Raw genomic sequence first — 22,859 nt, forward strand, 5'->3', positions numbered from 1 at the left:
CCTCAAAATGGTTTCATATCCCCTGAAAACAAATGGTTGCTTATGATAAATGATGGGCTTGCATTGTCATCATCATCATCGTCACATTATGATCTTCATCCTTGAGCTACAACATCAGCTCTACCATCCTCATATCAGTACTGCTCTCCATTTAAACACTCCAGATGTCACTCAGTGCTGAAATAATAAGTTGATGAACAAAATAATTAATCTTTAGCTATTTTAATACATTTATTGATTGTAATTTCTCACCGTAGTGAAGCCGGCTTGTGGTGCGCACTAGAAAATTAGATCATCAAAGGTTGTGAGTTAAGCGCGAAGGCCCCTCAAGTGGTCGCTTGGTTGTGCACTCTGACTTGTACAATTTCTGTAACTAGGCGCTCTGAGCTTTTCAGACATGACTGTCGCAAGTAGTTCACTGATAAAAGCACTATTAACATCTTAAAAATAATCCTTGATATTAAAACTTGACTTCTTTCTTTTGCAGGGCTTGTATAAAGGCAGATACTTAGTCCATGATTATGAGATATGAGTCTACAGTTACTTACAATTCCTCCTCAGCATTGTGAAGATTGGTTAATGCTGTTTTGCCAGTTACACTCATTGACTTCTTGCTTATTATGATAAGCAAGAAGTCATTATGACGAGCATTAACACCTTTGTGCTTCATTGTAGCTCCCACACCATCTGTGGAGGAAACCGCCACAGTGCTACGCGAGAGTATAAACAAAGCTTAAGACTACAGCCATGCTAGCAGTTCTGTGAGGCTATGCTTAGGCACAGCGGAGCGTTGAGCTAAATGCTAATGTCACTATGCTAACATGCTGACAATCACAATGCTAACTTGTTGATGTTCAGCAGGCTAACACACTTACATTTGCTAATTAGCACTAAACCCAATGTTATACATTTTGCAAGAGTTGGTCATAAACAAGAGTTTTAGACAAATTAATATTTTGATCTGAAAATGGCACTAGATGAAAAGTCTGGGGATCACCAAAGTGTATGTGTATGTGTATGTGTATGTATCCTCCTGGAACCCTGAATATTTCAAGCTACATTCATGGCAATCCATCAGACAGTTGACAAGATATTTTCCTCTGAGTCACAAGTGTCACGCTTGTGGTGGCACTAGAGGAAAAGTGGGGGGGTCGCCAAAGCCAGTAGGATTCATCGTCTAGGGACCATGAACAAAGTTTCATGGAAACCCAATAGTTATAGACATTTCAGTCTTGGCCTAAGTGTAGGAGGAACTGTCCAACATTGCCATCACTAGAGCCCCTTGCATAACTAAAATCTGACTTCTCTGTTTATATGATTTTGAATTGAATACTTTTGGCTTTTAAACAGTTGGTTTGACACATAAAGCTTTTGGTGACATCCTGTTTGGCTCAGTGAATTTGTGAAGATTTTTCACTATTATATATATTTATTAATTATCCACAGATTAAACTAAAACTAAAGTTATCGCAGTCCTAATTTTTACTGATGATCTAAGGTCATTCCAGTGAAAGGGCCATCCCTGTTGTAGCACTTCATTTAATTTCCATTTAGGAGACAGTATAGCATTTGTTTTGTCATTTGCTACTTTCCCCCCTTTCACAGATGTGCGGGAGGTTGTTGTGGTTTGCCCCTCGGGCTCAGAAAAATGAACTTGTTGAAAGCGTTTGACCTCGGTCCCTGTGTCTCCTATGGCTGTAGTCTATGGTTGATTTGACATGCGTGCTGCCTTTTCATTCCTTTAATTGGAAAGATAGCATGAAGAGGAATGGTTTGACCTGGCTACAAACAATGTGTCTGTAGGACATGAGATATACCTCGGTCTTTACCTTCATACTGTGACCAGTGATGCCTATGGGGCTGCTTTTCAGCATTCCTCTATTCTCCCTCCCTGCAGTACGTGAACTGACTGGTCCAACAGTGGCGTGTGTGGCCTGTTGGGCTTGTGACCCTGTGTGATCTTTACTGAGAAGAAAATATGGTCTAGCCGTAACAATTTCTCATGTCTGTGAATTGATGGACAGTTGCCCTGAAGCTATGCACTATAGGGCGCAAATGCAACCTAAAAAAGCACAGTCAACAAGGATGCACTCAGTAACCTCAAATGGGGAAGCTGGCCTAAAATCCCAATGAAGGTGTGGCCGAGTGCTTTTCTCAATAACCTTTTGTCAATGTACAGGTGGTGGCAGCCTCCAAACTGTTCATGGGACTGCTCTGCATTGGGTTTCCTTCCTCTACAGCCCTCACTGGGGGTAGAGAGGTGGGGCAGGGACCTTCAGAGATTCCCTTGTGCGTCCAACTTGAAAGTTTCCGTTTCTGTGAACTTTACATCAAACGCTCATGGGCTGCTGCTGGCTCTTTGAAGTGGCAGAAGGGGAGGGGGTATCTGAGCTGAGTACGGGCCTCTGCCTCGACATGTTCTGGTTCAAAACGGACTCTGCAGCAGTGTAAAAACAGCTCAGCCAAAGGTCTAGTGAGAATGGCACGACATCGAGTCTTCGGACTTAGAGTATCTCTCAGTTACCATTGCTGACTCATAATGAAACATCTACAGACTCACTAGTGTTATTTTACACACAGTTATTGAAGTTCCTCTTCAAGGTTAGTGTTTCTACTGAAGGCCATCCTGGGTGTGATGTCTTTCAGGCGTAGAAAGCAAACACTCAACTATCACAAAGTTACCACTGCTGCTACTTTATTGCTTTCCCTACCAGCTACTGCTGCTCCTAATACATCCATTTACTTCTTTAAGTAAAATGTCAATTACATTTTTTATGAAGTAACATACCACATGAGCATTGAAAACAGGAAATCAGTGGAGCTATTTCCAGTAAATGCACAATCAGGTGTGAATTATGTCCACTCATCCACCTGATGTCATACAGGTCACGCCCTTTATTTTCATTTTCTATTACAGCTCAATGCAGGATAACGGCTGCTCCACCATTCTTGATCATAACTAAGGGGCTGGGAGTATCAAACTCATACAATAGATAGCTGTGCATAGATATAAAGTACACTCTGCATAGATCTGTGTGCTGATATCTATTCTATCTATTACTGTGTTACATCACATTCTGCAAGGAAGACATGTGGCTATGCCTTTATACCATATGCCTACTGTACCAAATTAATAGAATATTTCAACACAAATCACAAATTTGGCTCAGAGGGCTTTACAATCTGTACACATATGACATCCTCTGTCCCAGAACCCTCACATCGGCACAGGAAAAACTCCCCCAAATGAACCTTTAACAGGGAGGAAAAAAAGGAAGAAACCTTAAGAAGAGCAAAAGAGGGGGGATCCCTCTCCCAGGATGGACAGAAGTGCAATAGATGCATATGATAGATATCATTCATACAATGAGAGTAGCAGTGGGTGTCCAACATCCAGCTAGATTTTTAACGTCGTTCATATATTTATACAACTTTTGAGCAGCTTATTTTTACATTGAAAGCCAAATCTTGAACTGAGAAATACTCATGTACATTTGTTTATCAGTTACCGGCTTAGTAAAGTGGCATGCTGATATAAGTAAAATAGCAGTAGACTACAGTAAAAGTATTAATATTACAATTACATTCTCTTCTGATATGATGATGAGGCTACATTGTATTCACTAATAAAAACACATATATCAGCTCTATTTGTGTATGAAATAGAATACTAAACTGTGTAATCGTAATGTCACATTGACATGTGAATGTGCCTGTTTACTTGTTTTGTTTTATTCTGTAGAACAGAAAGTGTATCACCGACGGGCACAAGGACCATGCGGACTCCTCAGACAGAGGGGGGGGCCGGGCTCTCGTTTTCCCATGCACCACCATCTACTGACATTGGCCACTGCTCCACATTGAACACCCCGCATTCAGAAAAAGAGAAGAGAAACCATCTGACAAGAGCAGCATCCACTAGTAGCTGCCTCACTGTCTAACGCGCTCAGCACGCCGCCCAGCTCCGAAGCCACACAAACTAAACAGGGTGGGGAAAAAAAATGGCCCAAAGTGAGATGCAAAGAGGAAGTTTGAAGAGTGAGGAGTTCTTTTTTGATTCCGAGGCGTCTCTCTTGGATCAGCAAGATTTCGACATGTCTAGTAGTTGCCCTTTCAATGACGTCTTCAACTCCAAAGACTCCCACATGGAGCAGATCAACACTTTTCTGAAAAACGTACAAGTTTTGCTGGAAGCTGCTCGGTTTCTCGAGAGCGCCGAGAGGAAGGACGGAAGTGAGTTTTTATGTGCTGCGTTTGATCCTTGTCGTTTGCCTCTGAATTTCAGGAAAACAAGACTTCATTGTCAATAGTCTCAGACAACAAAGGGCTGAGTTCATTCAACTAAGCACCACTGCCTGCTGTAAGCACAGCCTGCACCAGACTAATATGACTGATGTATCAATATATCAATTATAGAGTATAATAGGCTCTATGCTTTCACTGGTATCCGGACTATTTGTGTCTGCATTACCTGCATGATGAGTGCCGTGTATCGCTTTGCGCCTGCACAGCACTCATCCCGGGAATCTGTAATATTTTTTCACAACAGCATTGATAAAGTTGCATGACATTACGATGGGCTGTGTGGGTGTGCATGTTGGCAACCACTCCGATATGATAAATCTGACCACATCGCAGCGCCCTCCAACTCAGTTTAGGATGATGTCATTGTGCCCCCGCAGACTCCATCGAAAAAACATGTAACTTTATAGATATAACGCAAATGAAACAACTGAATGGTGAATCGGACATATGTGAAACATGCAAACGTATCGCCTGACTGTTTAATTAGCTTTATTTTTTTTAATAACTTATAAACCCTTCATATAGGGTTAATTGCAAGTGGCCTATCAAATTGCAGATACATCATGCCCCACGTATCCTTTAATGGCAGCTCATTTGTAACAAATGCAATATTAAAAACGACTTTTTAAAAATGAATTATTAATGATGTCCTAGTTTCCTTTTAACAAGTCATGATTCAAAGACAGTGGAAAATAAGCTGTTTTTCCATCGCTTTTCGTTCAGGGCTGCTGTGCAGAAATGCTGAGTATATGGGCTCGTGCGCGTCGCAAAAGACCTTTGAGTAATATAACCTATTATAATGTAACGTGGCGATTTTTGCAGCAGCTCAGCTCTTCTCTCGATTGTTTGCTTCCTGCTATTTGTGGGCGTGTCCCACTGGTTTCCACATGGCGCAAAGCTCCTCTGCGGTTGGTCAGGTGCGAGCTCAACCCTCAACGCCTGTCAAAGCCATCCGCCAATCAGACGCCCGCTCGGTAGCGACGTCATGTGTTGCTGGGCCTGGCTTCAGCCGGCAAGTACACCCCTATGGTCGTGGTGGATCATGGGATTTGTAGGGCTTTTTTTTTTTTTGCAGAGAGGGGAATGGAAAAAGTGAATGTGAGAGCAAAAATGGCACAAAATTAGTATTTTTATTTCGTCAGTAACACATCAAACAACCGCCTCGACCTATCTATTATATGAATAATTGTCGTATCCTAACTATTTCAGGCCTGTGATCTAGAATAATGGTGCATATTTGATCATAATTGCATTATAATGTATTTCATCATTATTTGTCTTAATTGCCACAGCAGCAATAACCTCGAATAAACCTTGCAGGAATGATAATCACATTAACTTCATATATATATATATATATATATATATATATACACACACATATATGTTGATCTGTGCCACATATGTATTTAATCAATAAACTGACCTGCCATTCTTAAAGGTAAATCATTAAATAATTACGGACGGTGTCTTACTTGATAAATCGCAGTAACAGCGTGCTAAAAATTATGTATATTGGGCATGTTTGACAGTAATTTATAAACGCACCGAAAGACTCCGTTTCCCGGAATGCACCGCGCAAGACCGGCCTCTCCGCCAGGTCCCCGCCTCTCAGCTGTGCAGCTAGGTAAACAAACAGGAGAGGAGAGGAAACGAGCAGCAGCAGTCACTTTGCTGGCTCTGGGCTCCCTCGGGGGAATTTTATATTGTTTATATCCGTTTTTGTAAACATTTAATATCGTGTTTCCTCGAAACTTTTAATACTTTGATACACTGATTTTGACCTTTTCTTATAACGAAACCTGGCAAGGATTGGCTGTAGCTTGCCAGCTTGGAAACACTGGATTTCCCCCCTCTTCTTTCGACAAAGGCTGCAGATGAGCCAGCGAAGACACTGACCAAAATAATAACACGACGTTTTTTAAATATCACGCAGTGCAGTAATAACCGATGCACCCTCTTCCCTGTTATTCAAAAACAACGACCTGCCGTTGCTGCTTTCTGCGAAGCTAACGTTAACCTGAAGAGAGCCTAGCTAACGTCAACGACAGCCTCACGAGAGAATGACGGCTGTTCAGCTCATAAATGTCCAACGGTTATTGGAAGCTGCGGAATATCTAGAAAGGAGAGAAAGAGGTAATTATATATTACAACAAAATAGGAAGTGTTGTCAGCAAAATTCCCTCACAAACGCACTCGAACTAGCTTACCTGAATGTTCATGTCGAGCTGAAGGATTTGTTGGATATATGGTCGAGAGAAAAAAGTGCCCAAACTAGCTTAACTGTTAACCACACATTTTCTTTCGACAGAGTGTGAACACGGATATGCTTCGACGTTTCCATCAAGTCCGAATACAAACTACCAGAGGCAAAGAAAATTCCGAAATAAGAAGTTTAGCAGTAACCACAATAGGTAAGACACGTCTCTCTCTCTCTCATCCCTGGCACATTGTGGACACTGTTGACGACGCATTTACTTGCTTTTACTGATGATAGGTGTTCGGAATTCAAACTGTCTTTTACGTGAGATGTACTGGGAGGTGGTGCAGCCAGCATGTGGTTTGGTAAAAGCAACGTTTTGGTAAACAAGCGAGCTGTCACCACAGCGGGGGGGATACAGTTGCTGGCAGCTTTTTCACGGTCCAGAAAAAAAACACTCTTTAGTTAAAAATATCTATATATGTAACAAAAAAAGTTTGCATGGATGTTCGTCCAACTAGAGACGTGTTTAGGACATAGGTGCACTGCACTATGTCCGTGCACACCGCTGTCTGCTGGCTTGGGGGAGGGGGTAGCACCGAGGGCTCTGCTAGCTTTTCATCAGCTGATTGTCAAACAGACTGCAGTGGCTGAGGTTAGGCACCGCGGTGAAAGTGACGGTTTTTAAAGCGACGAAACGTCATCTATAATGCTGTGCATTCCTCTCACCCCTCGGTCGAAATAGCCCACAGGCCTTTGCTTTATTTTAAATTGAGTCATTATTTCAGTTTTCAGTGGAAGTCGTGGTCATTTTCTCCTGTGTCAAATGTATTCTACACTTTGGGAGAGAGGGATAGCTTTGCCTTTTGCCCTAAAGGGGAAAAACTGCTATTTATGGCTGGTGTTGTGGCTTTCCAATGCTGAATATGTGGAGTCTTTACCAGGATTAATCCTGTTCTAGGGTAATCAGTTATTTGTTGTTACACTTGTTTTATATAATTTAAAGAAAAGCATGTTTGAGCCTCTTGTTGTATGCATCATCAAGCATGCACCACATCAAGCTGTTGATGTGTGTGTGCTCTGGAGCTTATGGTCTATTCTATTGTGCAGCTGGATGTAACACTGTCTGATAATCACATCATCAGCTGCTTGAGCCCTTGTCAAGCACAATGCTCTCACTGATGAAAGCAACTCGCCTTTAATAAGAATCTCCAAAGTTAAGACTCATTGGTATTGTGTGTGTTTTTTTTCTTGATGCTAGGCTGCTTACATTAATCTGTCCATTGACAGTCATGCATCAAACGCAGGCCCCACTCTCTCCCCCTCTCTCTCTCTCTCTGAGCCTTTTAATATTAATGTAAGAGCGGGACACAAACAGGAAGTGCGCATTACTCATCTCGAGCGCAGAACGCTGCCTACTAGTTCTGCATGGCAACAGTCATGATCAGATATAGGTCTGAGGCTGTTGTCATAAAGCCCCTAAAGAGTTGCTCCTAATAGGGAAATTCTTCACGAGTACACAGAATAATAGCATTTTGAAACAATATCATCTTCAATGTACAAGGAAAACCGCTGACACCTAAGCGCTTTTCTGCCACAACAGAAGCTTCTTGGCCACTAAGGTGAACGACTCTTTAGGAGGACGAGGACGGGTGCACTCATAGGAAGAAGTTGGCACAGTTATACATACGAGACTGTGCAGGAATGATGTTTTGATCTTGCTCTTCACAGAGACGCGTTCTCATCTCACTCGGTGAGATGACACCATTTAGCGTTTCGCACCATTTCTCAGCCTCGTGTTTGTGATGCCGTTCATTTCATTCCCCACTGGATTTGCACACCTCGCAAACCAACAAAACCGCATTTTTTTTGTATATCACCACTGCTGCACCGGTCACCGATGGGGGCACGTGTCCGCGTCTTTACCCAACGCTCCTATTCATGGCCTCCAGACATGGAACGAGGAGAAATCGTGATAATTAGTTGACGTTGTGATACATTTTCCCCCACCTCGCAATGTCATAATACAATGTCCACAGATGCCAGAGAGAAAACAGCCACAACTGAAATCTACCTCGTACAGTACCTGCACCTCAGTCATATAGATGCTCCTGCTCGGTACTGGCCTGCTGCAGCCATGCAGCAGCTATACCTTCTCAGTAGCGTGTTGAGGCTTAAAGCGATGGGCTTATCTTGACTCTGTCCTCGCTTGTCTACCGTTTATAGCAGGGTTGCTTTATCTCATTGACCCACTCTGTGTGTGCATATACATGCACACACATACACAGTGTAACTGCAGTTGTTTTTGCGTGTGTGGCCTTGAGCCAGTTTATAATCTCTATCGCATTGTTGTGGAGCTCGAGACACAGAGATATCTGATTCAGGCGACAGGGAGAGCGGTTTGTGATGATAAAAGCCAATGGGGAAAGCAAGCTGACTTAGACGGATCTCTCTGAATGAGAGGCCATACTAAGGTGTGTGTGTGTGTGTGTGTGTGTGTGTGTGTGTGTGTGTGTGTGTGTGTGTGTGTGTGTGTGTGTGTGTGTGTGTTTGTGTGTGTGTGTCGCTTGGACCAGGGTGGACCTAAGGCCTCTCCCATTTTCAGATGAACAGATGGACAGATGGTGTAGGTGATGTCAGTATTGCCCTAAAATAGACTTCCATTGGGGGGAAAAATATTGTGTCTGTATCATCGCCACCTTTCAAAACACGTTTGTAAGCTGCTTGACATGGCCACAATTGTAACAGCCCCCCCCCCCCCCCCCCCCCCCCCCCCCAAATATTTTTTTTAATCACTCTTGAATCGTGATAGTCAGCCGGGAAACAAAATGACATGATTACACGGGATCAGACTGTGGTGTAAATGCTTAAAGAGGAAGAGATTACATTTCGTGATGAGGGTTTCCAAGCAACACGGACACAGTGCAAGCACAGCGGCGGCCGATGACGCAAGTTATGCACTCCAAAGTATTCGTCTGACAGAAATCGGTGGACTCGCTGCCATTGCAAAGTCATCTTAAAGTAACTCTATATTCACGTAAAGACCGCGACTATTCGTTTTCCCGACAAAGAAATCATTCTGGAGCACCGAGTCCATCTTTAGAGGGTAGAAGTAGCCGGACCGAAGAGATCAAGCTGATCGTTAAGTGTATCCGTTTTTATTTTGATTCCTTATGTTGTGACTGGTAGTGTGAAGCGGAACACAGTCATGTATGACCACTACGGAGTTGTAGAATATGTTAGTTGAAACCCGTGAGGAGAGCGCACGTGTGAGCACTCAGGCTCTCGCAGAGAGTGGCTTTCATGTGAGCCCTGTGTTCTCCACCTGGCCACACACCTTTTCATGTTCAATCCAACACGACGCCGCAGTTGACTGAACATCCAGTCTTGCGTACCCAACTACAGGAAATGTAATTTATTCAAATAGAGACAGACATATGGTGTTTTTTTATTGGTGTAAATAATTCAACTGGAAAAAAAATCCTTTCCTCTAAGAGCAGGGACATATGTTTTATTTTACTGACTGAACCACAGCCTCGCACTGGTCCCTCTGTCTTATCCGTCTCTACCTCCTTCCTCCCCCATTCTTATCTCCCCCCCCCCCATATTTCCTGCTTTCATGTTAAGAAGGCGGCAGTTTTTTGGCAGCTCAGTATTAAAAGAAAAAGTACGACGACAGAGGAAAGCGTATTGCAGTATTGATAGCCCACAATACAGAGAGTGCTGTGTACATGACTCAGGAGAGGTTGTTGAGTCCACACACCCCCCCCCCCCCCCCCCCCCCCACCCGGAGCTGGAGTGCAGTTTGTGTGGATGGGAACTTGGCCATTTAAGCATCAGGAGGAGGGCTCGTCTCTCCCTTCAGTATGTTGCCCCACAAAGAGACTCTTAGGAACCAGCTGATTCACTTTACATTATTAACAGAGCTCTGAACCCTGACTGCTGCTGTGCACGTGAGTGTGTGCACGCTCACTCTTGCCCAGCAGCACACACACACACACACACACACACACAGAGTTGTGCTGTGCATTATTGAGGAAGAGGCTGTATAGAGCCACAGTGAATGCCTGGCTGTCACGTTGACGTTTCTTGGTGTACAGGCTCCAGTGCCCTGGGCCTCCAGTTTGGTCTCGTTTGGGATTAATTAATAAATCCATAATTCAAATTCGACAAGGTGCCTATCTCGGCCCCCTGCTTGTCTAGCTCGTATAGTTATTATCTTTATGTCATGACTTACTTCCCCAATCGGAGTGAGTGCATTGCTTGTTCAGGAGGAACAGATACTCTGGGACTTTGCTTGTTCAGCGTGCGAAACTATGCATTTGCTTAACGTCTGTTTTCTGTCTTTGCAGGTCCACACACAATGAGCTGGAGAAGAATAGGTGAGTTGGCATGACCTTTTCCAAAATATTTAACCTTTTAAATCATGGCCTGCAGGCACATGCACACCCTGCACTGACACGTAAACAAGTCCATCACGTCCTGCTTTTGTTTCTGCCCCACAAATATTTTTTTGCTCTTCCTCTTCAACAGCTCCTCAGAGCTTAAAGTAAATGGTCACCCAGTAGTGTTAAGTTAAAGACGTTTCCTCCTTTCGCACGCACGCACACACACACACACACACACACACACACACACACACACACACACACACACACACACCTTTTTGGAGTTATGCAACAGTGCGGTTGCCGGGCTAAGGGCGTCGAGTTACAGTGGGCAGGCAAGGGTGCATGCAGGCGGAGCTGGAGCTTAAGTCAAAAGTGCAGTGCTTGTTTTGATGCAAAGATGTTTTGTTTGATTCGTGTGTGGAGGTGGCAACAAAGTCAGCCTTACGCCCGAACAAAATGTCCTTTCAGTGGCTTTGCATGATGATGATTGCAATCCTGAGTTATATCTGCATCCATGATAGTGATCTACAGTGGAAGAGATGTGTGGTGTTCAGGGAGGCCGTGGCTCGTGATGGTTTACCACACCATCTTCTGAGGGCGCCGGCGCTGGTCTCTTCCAAAGCCCTTATCAGATTGAGTTCACCACCCACACAGGGTGCTTGCTGGTGTTTATTCCCGGTGACTTTGCAGGCTTCAAGAGTCAAGTCGTTATGGGTTTTCTTTCGACACCGTAAATAAGAGCAGGCTAGACTTGCTAGGATTAATGGTAAATGGAGAAAAGAAGCTTGCCTTCCATTTCATTATCTGTGAGGGCGTGGGTACAATGAAAGGATGTGGGAGGCCGGATCCATTCAGCGTAATTACAGATCACCTCGTCCCTGTTTTTCTCACCATTCTCCCTGGCAGCCTTTTTTTCTAAAAAAGCACGGGAACATTGGAAAGAGAGGCATCCAGTGAGTTAAATATAGACAAGAGTTGATGTGTCATCTTGGTGCTCATACGCGATGCCACTCGAGGCCAGCCGGTCGGCCGACTGGCCTCGGCAGATTGCAGCACCCTTGTGTTTTTTTTTGTATTTTCCTTGTATTCCACCCACACAAAATACATTTAAAAAAAAAAAGAGAGGGTGCCGGCTCAAATGTTGCTTCCTGCAAACACAGTGTGAAGGCTGTTTTCGTCACTCCTTCCACATTCACGCGGCCAGGCGCTTCGTAGTACGGCCTGTTCCCATGGCCATTTATGGGCTTTAGTCATCTCTGCCAATCAGAGCACACTAAAGCCCGTGGATGGCAGGACAGAAGGGATCGCTGCTGGCTTGGTTCGGCACTGAATCATGGGTACTGCGGAGTTATGAACCGTTGGAGAGATAACTTAATGATGTAAAAATGAAACTGCTTGTAAAATGTGATGTAAAAAAAAAAAAAAAAGGGTGAAATAGCCACTCACTTATGCATTTGACTGCATACGTTTAGCATCAGTGTGTTTTCAGTTCATTGACCACCTTGCTGGTCTGTGCAGAATCTGAGAGAGAGAGAGAGAGAGAGAACAGAGTGGGCTGGGAACAGGCCGTCCTGTAAAATCCAGATACTAGCACCCTGCTCTATTTCTCTTGTCTCCGTCTTCAGTGTGGTGGTGTTGCTGAGTAGTTGAACAGTACAAGATTAATTCAAAATTCCATTAGCAAAGAAAGAGGGTCAAAATTGAAATTGTAATCCATCTTTTTGGAAGCACACTTAAAGTCAGCATCGTTTATAATCCCCTCCCCCACCCCTTCCCTTTTTTTTTTTGTGCCAGCAGTTAATCCAATTCTCTTTTAAGCACATGCCTCAATGTAAGCTCTATGTATCAGGCATAGTTGTTCACCCAAGTGTGTCAGGCTTATACTATGATTCTACAACAGCAGCAGCAGCAGTAGTAGTAGCAGCTTTCGTTCCATCTCGGCAGACGTCCCAAGTCCTGTAAATTGGGAGGCAGCTCTTTTATGGTCCAGCCTGTCTGGGGCCTTTTTTCCCCAACACTTATCAATCTCGTGTATCTGCCGCCAGCCAGACGATATGCCTTGCATGGCTACCACAGGCCCCCGATAACCTCTGTGACGGGTAGAGTCGTCGGGACAGCGGAGACCAAAGGATGCGAATAAAAGGGACCGAAAGTGTGTGTGTTTGTGGGGGGTGGGGGGTGGGGGGGGCAACCAACATTCCAGATGCTCGCACTGTGCGGCGGGTCCAGATAACATGGTGGCTCTGCGGCTTTGATCATGTGCCTCACTAACAGCCCTACTTCTCACAGCCTTTCCGCCTATTAGTCCTTTTTTCTTTTAAACATGTTGATAACAAATTCCCCAGCTCAGGTTAGTTGTCGGCTGATCCTTGTTTTACAGTGAAATACTGTATTCCAGGGTTCCAGGGTTTGGTCTATTATCATTCAACCAGTTGCTTTCTCGTCCCTTTTTCAGATGATGACTCCGTTTACGGATAATCAATACAGCCGGCTTTTACTTGCTACAATAAATCCTGTCGCTTATCACTTACCCTCCTCCTCCACAGCGACCTATTCGTTTTAATATTGTTTATCAAGGCCAGGCTTATAATAAACCCCTCAAATTGTGTTTCCCCAGTGCCCAGGCAGTGGAAGCAATATTAGCTTTTCCGCTGGATTTCTTTTTTTTTTTTTTTTTTTTTTTTTACGAGGGGAGTTGGGCAAACGGTGTGGGTTAAACACTTATCAGTGTGTGCCTGTGGAATATTGAAAAGGCTCAGTCTTGCCCATTAGAGCTGGGAGGCAGGCCGCTTGTCCTTGGGTGCCATGTAAGGAGCATCCACGAGGTCTGCGCTCTCGGGATTTGTTTTGGCTCAGTGGTATGTGAAATGGCAAATGAAGATAATTACGCCTCTTTTACGATTTGTATTGGTGCGGGTGACCTCGACTGCCAGTGTTTTTATTTTCCGCGTGTGTGTGTGAGAGAGATAGGCTTCTTTCTTTGGCTGCAAAGCAGACCAGATTGTCCGGATATACCGTCAGATTTAAGAGCTTGCTCCTCTTATTTAGCTTTAAAAGATCCTTCAGTGTTACAACCACTTTGTGAGTTTTAGTAACATGTACTCCAGGCAGTAACATTCACCACTGAATATCAATGAATAGGTGTCACATTTTCAAATGGTACATAACTCTGTTGGGATTGAAGCACCTTCATGTATTTCCTCCTTGTTTTTTTTACAACCAGTGGGCTATAAACTCAGCGCAGTTGTTCCAGCCTTGAGGTTGGATGAGCAGTCAAACATGAATAAGCCTGGGCTACATTTCCTCTGGCTGTGCTGATGCTCCACGAAGAAAGCCAAACTGCTTCAGCAGTCTTTCTGTTGTCTGCCCAGTGAGTGCATCCTATTCTCAGGCTCCGCTGCGGGGCCTAACACTCGGACCATTTGTCCCGACCAACGTGACGACTTGTGAGCTTTTCTTGGCACCGAAAAAGCAGCTTAAGGGACTTGATCTTTGGTCTGGTGAGCCCAGCTAGAGCACGCACACGTGCAGGGGAATGCCCCCCCCCCCCCCACACACCCCTTCCTCTCGCAGGCCACCCGGTGCTAGTCCTTAAGAGCCTAGCTTTTGGCTTTGCCTTAGCGAACGACGGTGTCAGAGGACCAGGAAGTAATTGACAGGCTGATGGGATGAGCGGAGGGATGGGTTCACAACACACCTGACTAAGGGGAAGCCTCGAACAGCACGCAAGCCTGATCCGCCGTGTGTCAGTGTGAGCATTCCCCAACCGGTAATTAAAACCGTGGTGACACATCAGCCAGTATCAGGGCGGGACTAATCGCCACACGCAGTCAGATGGCGACAGGTTGTGGCTACAAGCCTGCCTTCTCTACAACCAGTGTGGCAGGTGACCAGCTTTAACGATGAGATCATATTGGGTTTTAAAACTTCGAGATTGGGGGAAGCTACCTCGTTCAACCTGTGTACTTTGCACACCAGTAAAAGCAGCGATACTCCCTTTCAGTCCGAGACAAGAGATACTTGGGTTTTCACTTGTGCCGTGTGTGTGTGTGTGGGCGTGTAGCTCTGAGTTGAGCTTGAGGAGGAGTGCATTATCCTGCATTGATTCGCCTCTCTGTCGCACCCACCTGCTTGAGGTTGCCAGGTTTCTGACAGTAGAGAGTTTTTACAGGATTGGCACCCTCAGTTACTTACCTTTTTTTTTTTTTAAAGAGAGGCACTTGCCTTTAAGCATCAATAAACTCACCAGAGTGACACAGCGCTGCTGAGAGATGGCAGACAGTAAGAATGAGCTGACTGTTTTCAATGTGAGCAGTTCATATGGGCTATGTATGTAGCCGCTTCATGCAGAGAACACGTCATAGTAAAGACAACAATACACATTATAAATGCATATTATATGGCATATTATATGGAATAACATCTGTTTAATTTAATATTATCTCGAGTGAGAACTTTGATGCAAAGGCCGCAGATCTCTACACCGCTGCGGACCCCGACATTTCCAGTGGCTTGCTGTCAGACGGTACCAGACAGTGTGAAGTTAGAGGTCGCCATTGTTCTGCCTCACATCCTCAGAAGCCGTCCCCACACAGATGTTCTGTAGACAGGTGTGAAGAAGGCCCCCTCGCAGGGGGATTGGTTGTCGCCACTCGAAGGCTCCCCCCAGCACTCCATTCTTGCCCTCGTCCTGATAAAGTGCATCTGCATAGCACTCTGCGGACGGACGGTGTAACCGAACGGAACAAGGCCGGAAGGGCACGCGGGCTTAGTCAGCAGGCTTAAACCCGGTGCTTGTTCTTATGTCTGAATGACTGAAGTGGGAACAATCTCAGTGATTTGTTTTGTGGTCGTTCAAAAATGAATCAACTTCCGAGTGGGGACTGTTTGTCCGGGCTGTACTTCAATCCTCTGCAAAGTGTTCAGTTCCTCCCACATAGTGTGCCGTTCAACCTGTTCCATTATTGTGCAGGGCTTGTTGATAAGCCCACTTTGGGCCAAATGGATGAGTCTGTGGTCACGTTGTTCCTGGGAGAAAAAAAAAAAAATGCTCCTGTTTTTCCTTCCCCCTCCCCGGAGTGACTTGTCACGTTAGCAGCCGAGCTAACTTAATCTGTACCTTGAGGAGAGAGAGAGAGAGAAAGAGAGACACAGAGATAGAAAGCAGGGGGGGGGGGATAGGATGCTCGATAAAGACACAAGACAGACTCAATTAAGCTAAATCTGACTATGGCTTCTATTTTTAGCCGTACAGCTGGGGAAAAGCGGGGAAACACCACTGCCTTCTGACCAATCACAGGGGTCGGCGTCTCACCAATGAGAGCTGTGAGATGAAGCGGCAGCGAGACGAGTCTCCACCCCTCACTCTCGTTGCAGCCACCTTGCATGCTCTCTCGTGGTCAACGCCTGCACTAAATGTCATTATTTATCCAACCCCAGCGGAGCGCCCTCTGTTCCAACTGGGTTAAGTGACTTAGCGAGATAAGTTAGTGAGTTTCACCAAAGTGAGTGTGTGCCACAACTGTGCGTTAAACGTTGATTTAGAATATTTGGATGGCCCTCTGTTGCAGGTATTAAAACACATTCACAGCTGGATGTGGTCTGAGAGGGCAACCCCCCCCCTCACATACACCACCCAGTTCCCTCCCTGCCCCAGGAGTCAACATCTGGCTGGATCCCCGTGGCTTTACGCCAGGCCCGTTTTAGGAGCCAGGCCATATTGAAGTTTTAATCCAAAGCCTCTGCCCTAACCCCTCATGTCCCACAGGGCTAAAGGGCAGAGCGAGGGGACGCGGGTGGGTCAGTGTCGTTGTGTCAGTGCGGGTTTGAAGGAAGTAAGCGGTTAAGAGTCCAGTCACGTGATCTGCGAGTGCGTGTGCTTTTTAAAGGGATTTGGGGAATCCACCAAAGACGTGTGTGTATTGATTAAATTGGTCGTTTGTCGTGCACAGTGCACCTAAAGGCACGCCCCCCTCCTCCGTCCTCCTCTCGTGTCCCCCCCCCCCTCTTTCGTAAACTCCATCCCTTCTGTCTCCAGCCTTCTTTCTTTTCTTTCTTTCTTTCTCTCTCTCTCTCTCTTCCAACCTTTGTCAGTGGAGCAGATTAAAAGGCAGTGTGCACGTGTGAACTAATCCGTGCGCTGGTGATGGGCTCCGGCCCCAGAGTCTCTCGGCCCCCGTTACGTTCCGCACGGCACGTAACAGCCCCGCTGCACAGCTAGCGCATCCCCACCCCACCCCCACCCCCGCTCCCTCTCTACTCCAATACGCTCTGCACGTGTGTACGTGTTTGTGCACGTGTTTTGTCTGTGGCCGCTGTAAGAAAGGGGGCAAACTATTCTTTCATCCCTTTCTTCTCAAGCTCAACCGTCTTTTTGCTTCGTCTCTGTCCCCATCTAGTCCTCCTCTCTTCATTCCAGTCTGTCCTCCATCCCTCCTCTGCACTTTGGCCATGCATGGCGGATGCTGTCCGTGTGTGCATCGGCAGGTTTGGCGTGACGACAAGCATCGGTCTGCCTAGTAATCAGCCGCGTTTTCGCTTTATTTACCACTCGTGGCCTCGCGATTGGTTGTGCGGAGGCGGGGTGGATTCATGCGAGTCCAAATTGATTTCTGCCCTCCCATTTGCATTTTATTGGCCCCAGTTTCCAGTGTGGTTTCAACCCCGAATCCATATGCGTTTTTACAGCGAGCTTTACTGCCAACCGGAAAGATTCTCTCTCTCTCTCTCTCTCTCTCTCTCTCTCTCTCTCTCTCTCTCTCTCCCCCCCCCCTCCACACATGCTGAATCTCTTTTTTTGGGGGGGGATTGAGGTCACAACTGCCTGAATGCTCCGAAATATCAAAGTCCATTTCCCCACCCACCCACATGCAGCAATGCATTTTCACACCCTCTGCATTTCTGTTTCCTTCCCTGCCATCGAAGCAGAATATGGGTCATCCTCCAGCATAGTTCCCATGGAGTCCCAAGACTTGTTAATAATTGTTCCTCAGATGAAAAAGAAAAAGCGGTTGCTGTGTGTGTGTGTGTGTGGGAGAGGGATGAGCATTCCCGTCATTCCTCAGCCCTGTTTGTCAAACTTAACAAATGTCTGTCAGTTTGGACAGGAAAAGCCCTCAGTGGATGATTGAACCGCTACGACTTGAGCTGCAAGGGAGGCGACACCCGAGGGGGGAGCGTTTTTCATTTTTTTTCCAAGGAGCATCCGGAAGAGTTGAGCTGCTGGTGTTAAAAGTATCTGATCAAGTTTCTATCAAGGGACGCAACAGCGTTCTGTGTTCTTGTTTCCGGCCCCTTTCATGTTCACTGTCAGGTGAAAGACGAAGAAGGGGAACTTTTCTAACACTTGTAGTTGAAGTAGCCTCACAAGCGCTTACATGCTGTCACCGCCAATACGTAGCACAAACTATTCAGTTCACTCAGTCAGTGTGTCCTTTGCAGCTCCAGGAGTAGAGCTCTCAACCTTTCAGGGTTAGGGGTGAAATTTCCACTGATGTCATCCACGCATGAAATATACACACTCGTGGCAAAGCATGCCTGTCTGTCATGTGTTTTGTAGTCGTTCATCTTCACATTTGAGTCAGAACTTGAGAGGAGCGAGTGGATTTTAGCCGCTTGCCATCGGTAAACCCGGTGGAAGTGGGGACAGACTGGCTCTGGTTTGTGCCCGTGGCTAGTTTCTGGGCAGATTAGACAGAACTCTCCCCTTCCTCCCCCCCACTCTGTATCTCACCCTCTCTGTCTCGCTCCGACTCTCCGCATCTATCCCATCTGTCCGTGTTTCATAAAGGAGATGAGGGATGCATCGGTCTGTCAGGGAAAAAAAAAGAAAAAAAGAGAGCCTGCAGTTGCTGTAGGGCAAAGATCGCTCTAATCTTGTGTGTGCATGTGGAAACTCCACGGACTAACTGGCGCATCCGCAGTGAACGAAATCTAACTGTCGCCACACCAGCTCTGATGTAGCTCTTCGTATTTGCCTATCTTTGCCTCAGTAACAAGGACGCCATTTCAAATCGTAAAGGTTAGTCTTAAGGTCCGACTAACATCTTGTGCCATTCATGGGCTAACGCTGGAACCGTCTGGCGAATCATAAATCATCCAAAAAAAAGTTTTCAACATGAAGGGAAACCACCAGAATAATGATTTCACCATCCCAATCCAGAGCCATTCAACATAAAAGATAGTCTTCATGTGCGTTTGCCATTTATAGCTCAGATAATAAGGCTGGTAGCTGGCTAAAGCACACGAGGGCCGGCGCCAGTTCTTTCAGCCAGGCTGTTGCCTCTTTGATGACTGTTCCGGCAGTCGACCTAGTGAGTGGTAGTTTCCTCTATTAAAAAAGAAAAAGCCTATTCAGTCAGGTGCCACTGTCTGTACTGGGTAAACATGTGACCCTGGCTGCAACCCGTCATGTGAGAGAGGCACACACACACACACACACACACACACACACACACACAATGAAAGAGAGACATAGAACGACATAGGTGGCATAAAAACCAGAGAATCCTGGAAGAGGCATCTTTAGCAGAGGAAAAAAACAACAACACAACCCTGCCCTTTGTGTTAACTCAGCGATCCAGTCAACAAAGGTGGTGAGCAAACACAGAGAACTGTTGTCTTTCCTGTAGTTGGGTGTGTGCTCTGCGTTGCATTATAAGCGCTCATGTGTATGGGCTACAGGGCCTAGAGCACGGGTTGTTAATGCACATGTCAGGTGTTGTCACTCCTGATCAAATAATTGCACTTAATTTTCACTCTGAATTAAGCCAAACGCAGGTATACTTTATGTCATTGTATTGCACTGCCGGGAAAAGAAAATGGAAAACGGTCCAGGTGTTGATGCCAAATGTGCTATATCATGGGGAACATGTGTATGGGCTACCATGTGTGTTGAGCCCCCCCCCCCCCGCTCCCCCCCATGTATATTGTATGTCAGCATCTGCACAGAGTGTGGATGGCTGTGCGACATGTTCACATGTTGTTTCACTACACATGATCCGGGAGAGGGAGCCTTAACATGCGGATCCGCCTCGGCAACCGGTCCGCACCAATTCGAACCCACCCGGGCGTCATCTCACGCCGGTTATTTTTAACCATGTGATAATGGATTTGGGGTGTTTTGGAAAATACCGCTCAAAGCGTAGGAGGGAAAAAAACATCTGTGCCCACATCTTCTGTTTTGATTTAATTGCCCTCCGCCACACAGTGAGATCATTGGCCGTTGATTTGATGCAGTGCTCGGTTGGACGTGGCTTAGTCTACGTTTAAATGAGGCTTTGCGTTACAAAATGCTCTAATCACTCCGATGATCTTTGATGTCGCCGTGAATCATGATTCGTGGCTGCTTGAAATGAGCCTCGACACTCGAGAAGGAGCGAGGAACAGTAGAACTCCTTTTCAAAGTCAAGTTTTACATTTTCTTTCTCTCTAAGAGGGTGTCGTGATGTCTTCATTTCCTTTTGCATGTCAATTTAGGAGATTTAGCGCTGAGACGGTCATTGGTGATGTGTAATTAGTGTAATAACTGGGCGAAGGGTCAAATATCCTCCCCCTCTGCGCGCATAGAAGTAGGTCGAATCGCGCGCGCGTGTGTGTTTTAAATGTGTTGGAGAGAGTGTAGGATTTGCTAAAGAGACGTGTGTTTTGACTGGTATCTGGGCTGGAAATCTAACTCTCCCCTTTTAAGAGCACATCCAGTAATTATGTCAGACATCTTGGATGGCCTGAGAAGTTATCCATTATTTATGTATTCACAAGTTTGGAATCTAGGGCAGCCATATTTTCTTTTTTTCTTTTTTTTTTTTCCTCCATCGCTCGCGCTTCGACTAACGGCGTTGGTTCCGGAGGACATCGAATGGAAAAAGAAGCAGAGACTCTGGTTGCATTGTCAGTGCTGCTTTCAGATGCTTTTGCTTCCTGAAAAGAAGAAGAAAAAAATACAATTCTGTCCGTGCCACTTTTCAGGCCCAGGTGTTTCTTTTATTTCCATTTATTTTAATCACACACAAAGAACACTCGCATGAATATGCATTTTCTATTTATTTTTTTCTCCCGCTCAGCCCCTCTCAATACTCACTGCCCTCAGGAAACGCCAGGCATCACATTTGCACACATTTAATCAAGTGAGGCTTTGACTTTGTGTTCGTAAAATTTAACACAGAGCGTAATTGTCTGGATTGCTCCCTTGTTGTCTGCAAAGCCAACGAGTAATGCAATTAAAGTAACAGGATGCTCCTGAGCAAGTAAAACGACGTCTCAAGTAATTAAGTCTAAAGTATTATACCTTTTTAAATAACATGGCTGTTAAACAAAAAGGAAAATGTAGATGACGTGTGCCGTATGAAAAGGGAAGACACTGGAAGATTAGATGCTGTTAGCATCAGAGCTAACTTGAGGACTACACGGTCTTTGAGGCCGATAAATATATATTTGGAAAATTGCTAAACAAATGGACTGAAACCATGTGGCTTGGTTTGAGAGATAAGTTTGGACATTTCGGTTGACTGAGAATGTGCTGAAAAGCCGCCTGTCTCTGAACTGTTTACTATGCTCTCACGCTCCTCTCTTGCATCACCCCTCCTGACAGTCACAGGAATATTTTTGGCACCACACTGCGCCGTTTGCGTCTTGTCATCTTGACGGAATTACGGCTTGTCGCTGCCATTACACGTGTTTCACGTCACGCTGACAAAAATCTAAAGGGCTATTTGTCTGACACTGGGTTTTGATTACAGAGGTATCAGATATCTGTGTGTGTGTGTGTGTGTGTGTGTGTGTGTGTGTGTGTGTGTGTGTGTGTGTGTGTGTGTGTGTGTGTGTGTGTGTGTGTGTGTGTGTGTGTGTGTGTGTGTGTGTGTGTGTGCGTGTGTTTGTGCCCTTCAGTGCCCATCCAAAGGCACATGCACTCTGTGTATTTGTGTGCGATATGATTCAAGGACGAGGGAGGTTGAGTGCAGCGCTGTTGTCCGCTGCGCTGACGAGAGATGTGCATATGATGTGCGTGGGTTCTGTAAGAGCTGTGGTGGGCAGCTCTCCCATACATACCAACAGGGAGGGCTTCAAAGTGCTCCTTTTTAAAGAGGCCTCTGCTTCTGAAACGGCTACAGGGAGAGGAAAAAGACGTGCAGAAATGACGACATATTTGCCGATAATATAACTGTTTCTCAGCGTTACTTATGAGGCAGTGCTCTGCGCTTGATTTCGACTGAATTGGAGCGAGGGGAAGAAGGCTGGATTTGGGAGAAAAGGGCAGGTCCCGCACGTGATTCATGGGGAGGAGGGAGGAGGGAGGAGGGAGGAGGGAGGAGGGAGGAGAGAGGAGAGAGGAGAGAGGAGAGAGGAGGGTGGACGAGGAGGAAAGGTGTGGTGCAGTGACCCGGGGCCGGCTGGCTGCTCGCTCGCATGTCAAAGCCAAAAAGGCAGAGCTGCCTGCCTGCGTACCCATCTGGGGCCCACACAGGAAGACACGGACACACACACACACACTGGTAGGAGTGGAAGCACCCCATTGTCTCAGGAGGAAAGGGAAGGCCGGCTGTGTCTGCGGTGAGCCTGCAGGTGGTGCCTCTAGGATTTTGCATACTTTAATTCTGACGGGTGTGTAGCAGGATATAATAAATCTGCAGGTTTTTTTTTGTTTTTGATCTGTTTTTGCTGGAAATTTAAATGAATACTTAAATATCACTTGCGATCTACCAGTTGAAATGCATTTTTTATTTTTTTTTATTTTAAAAAATAACACACATTTACATTTCCAGGTAACTCTCGTGAAGTCGTGGGAGATCAGCAGCCGTGGTTTCCTTTTGAGTAGCCAGTTACATGATCAGGCGATCTGTATTGAGACTGTAGTCCACCGAAGCTCACCGCCTCGCTCCCAGAGGGAGAGCGTGGGTTTTCAAAAGCGGCCGTTTGCTGAGGTATATCCTCAAGGCAGCGGGGGGGAAAAAAAACCAACCCAATGA

The 22,859-nt window shown here is 45.8% G+C and overlaps 1 protein-coding gene across 2 annotated transcripts in view; it reads left to right on the top strand.

The window, feature by feature from the left end:
- The first annotated feature begins 3,884 nt into the window (after positions 1–3,884).
- mxi1 (max interactor 1, dimerization protein) overlaps positions 3,885–22,859 on the top strand; it is a 28,299-nt gene continuing 9,324 nt past the window's right edge. Inside the window, exons 1-3 of one of the 2 annotated variants that reach the window (XM_079159124.1) lie at positions 3,885–4,233; positions 6,617–6,719; positions 10,858–10,887. In XM_079159124.1, the coding sequence (XP_079015250.1) occupies positions 4,002–4,233; positions 6,617–6,719; positions 10,858–10,887 (365 nt within the window). In that variant the 5' untranslated portion in view covers positions 3,885–4,001. Of the gene's footprint in view, positions 4,234–5,957; positions 6,442–6,616; positions 6,720–10,857; positions 10,888–22,859 lie in introns of those variants that run through there. The other variant, XM_079159125.1, reaches the window with a different exon arrangement.

This window comes from Pholis gunnellus (assembly GCF_910591455.1).
Source record: "Pholis gunnellus genome assembly, chromosome: 5".
Taxonomy (NCBI): Eukaryota; Metazoa; Chordata; class Actinopteri; order Perciformes; family Pholidae; genus Pholis; species Pholis gunnellus.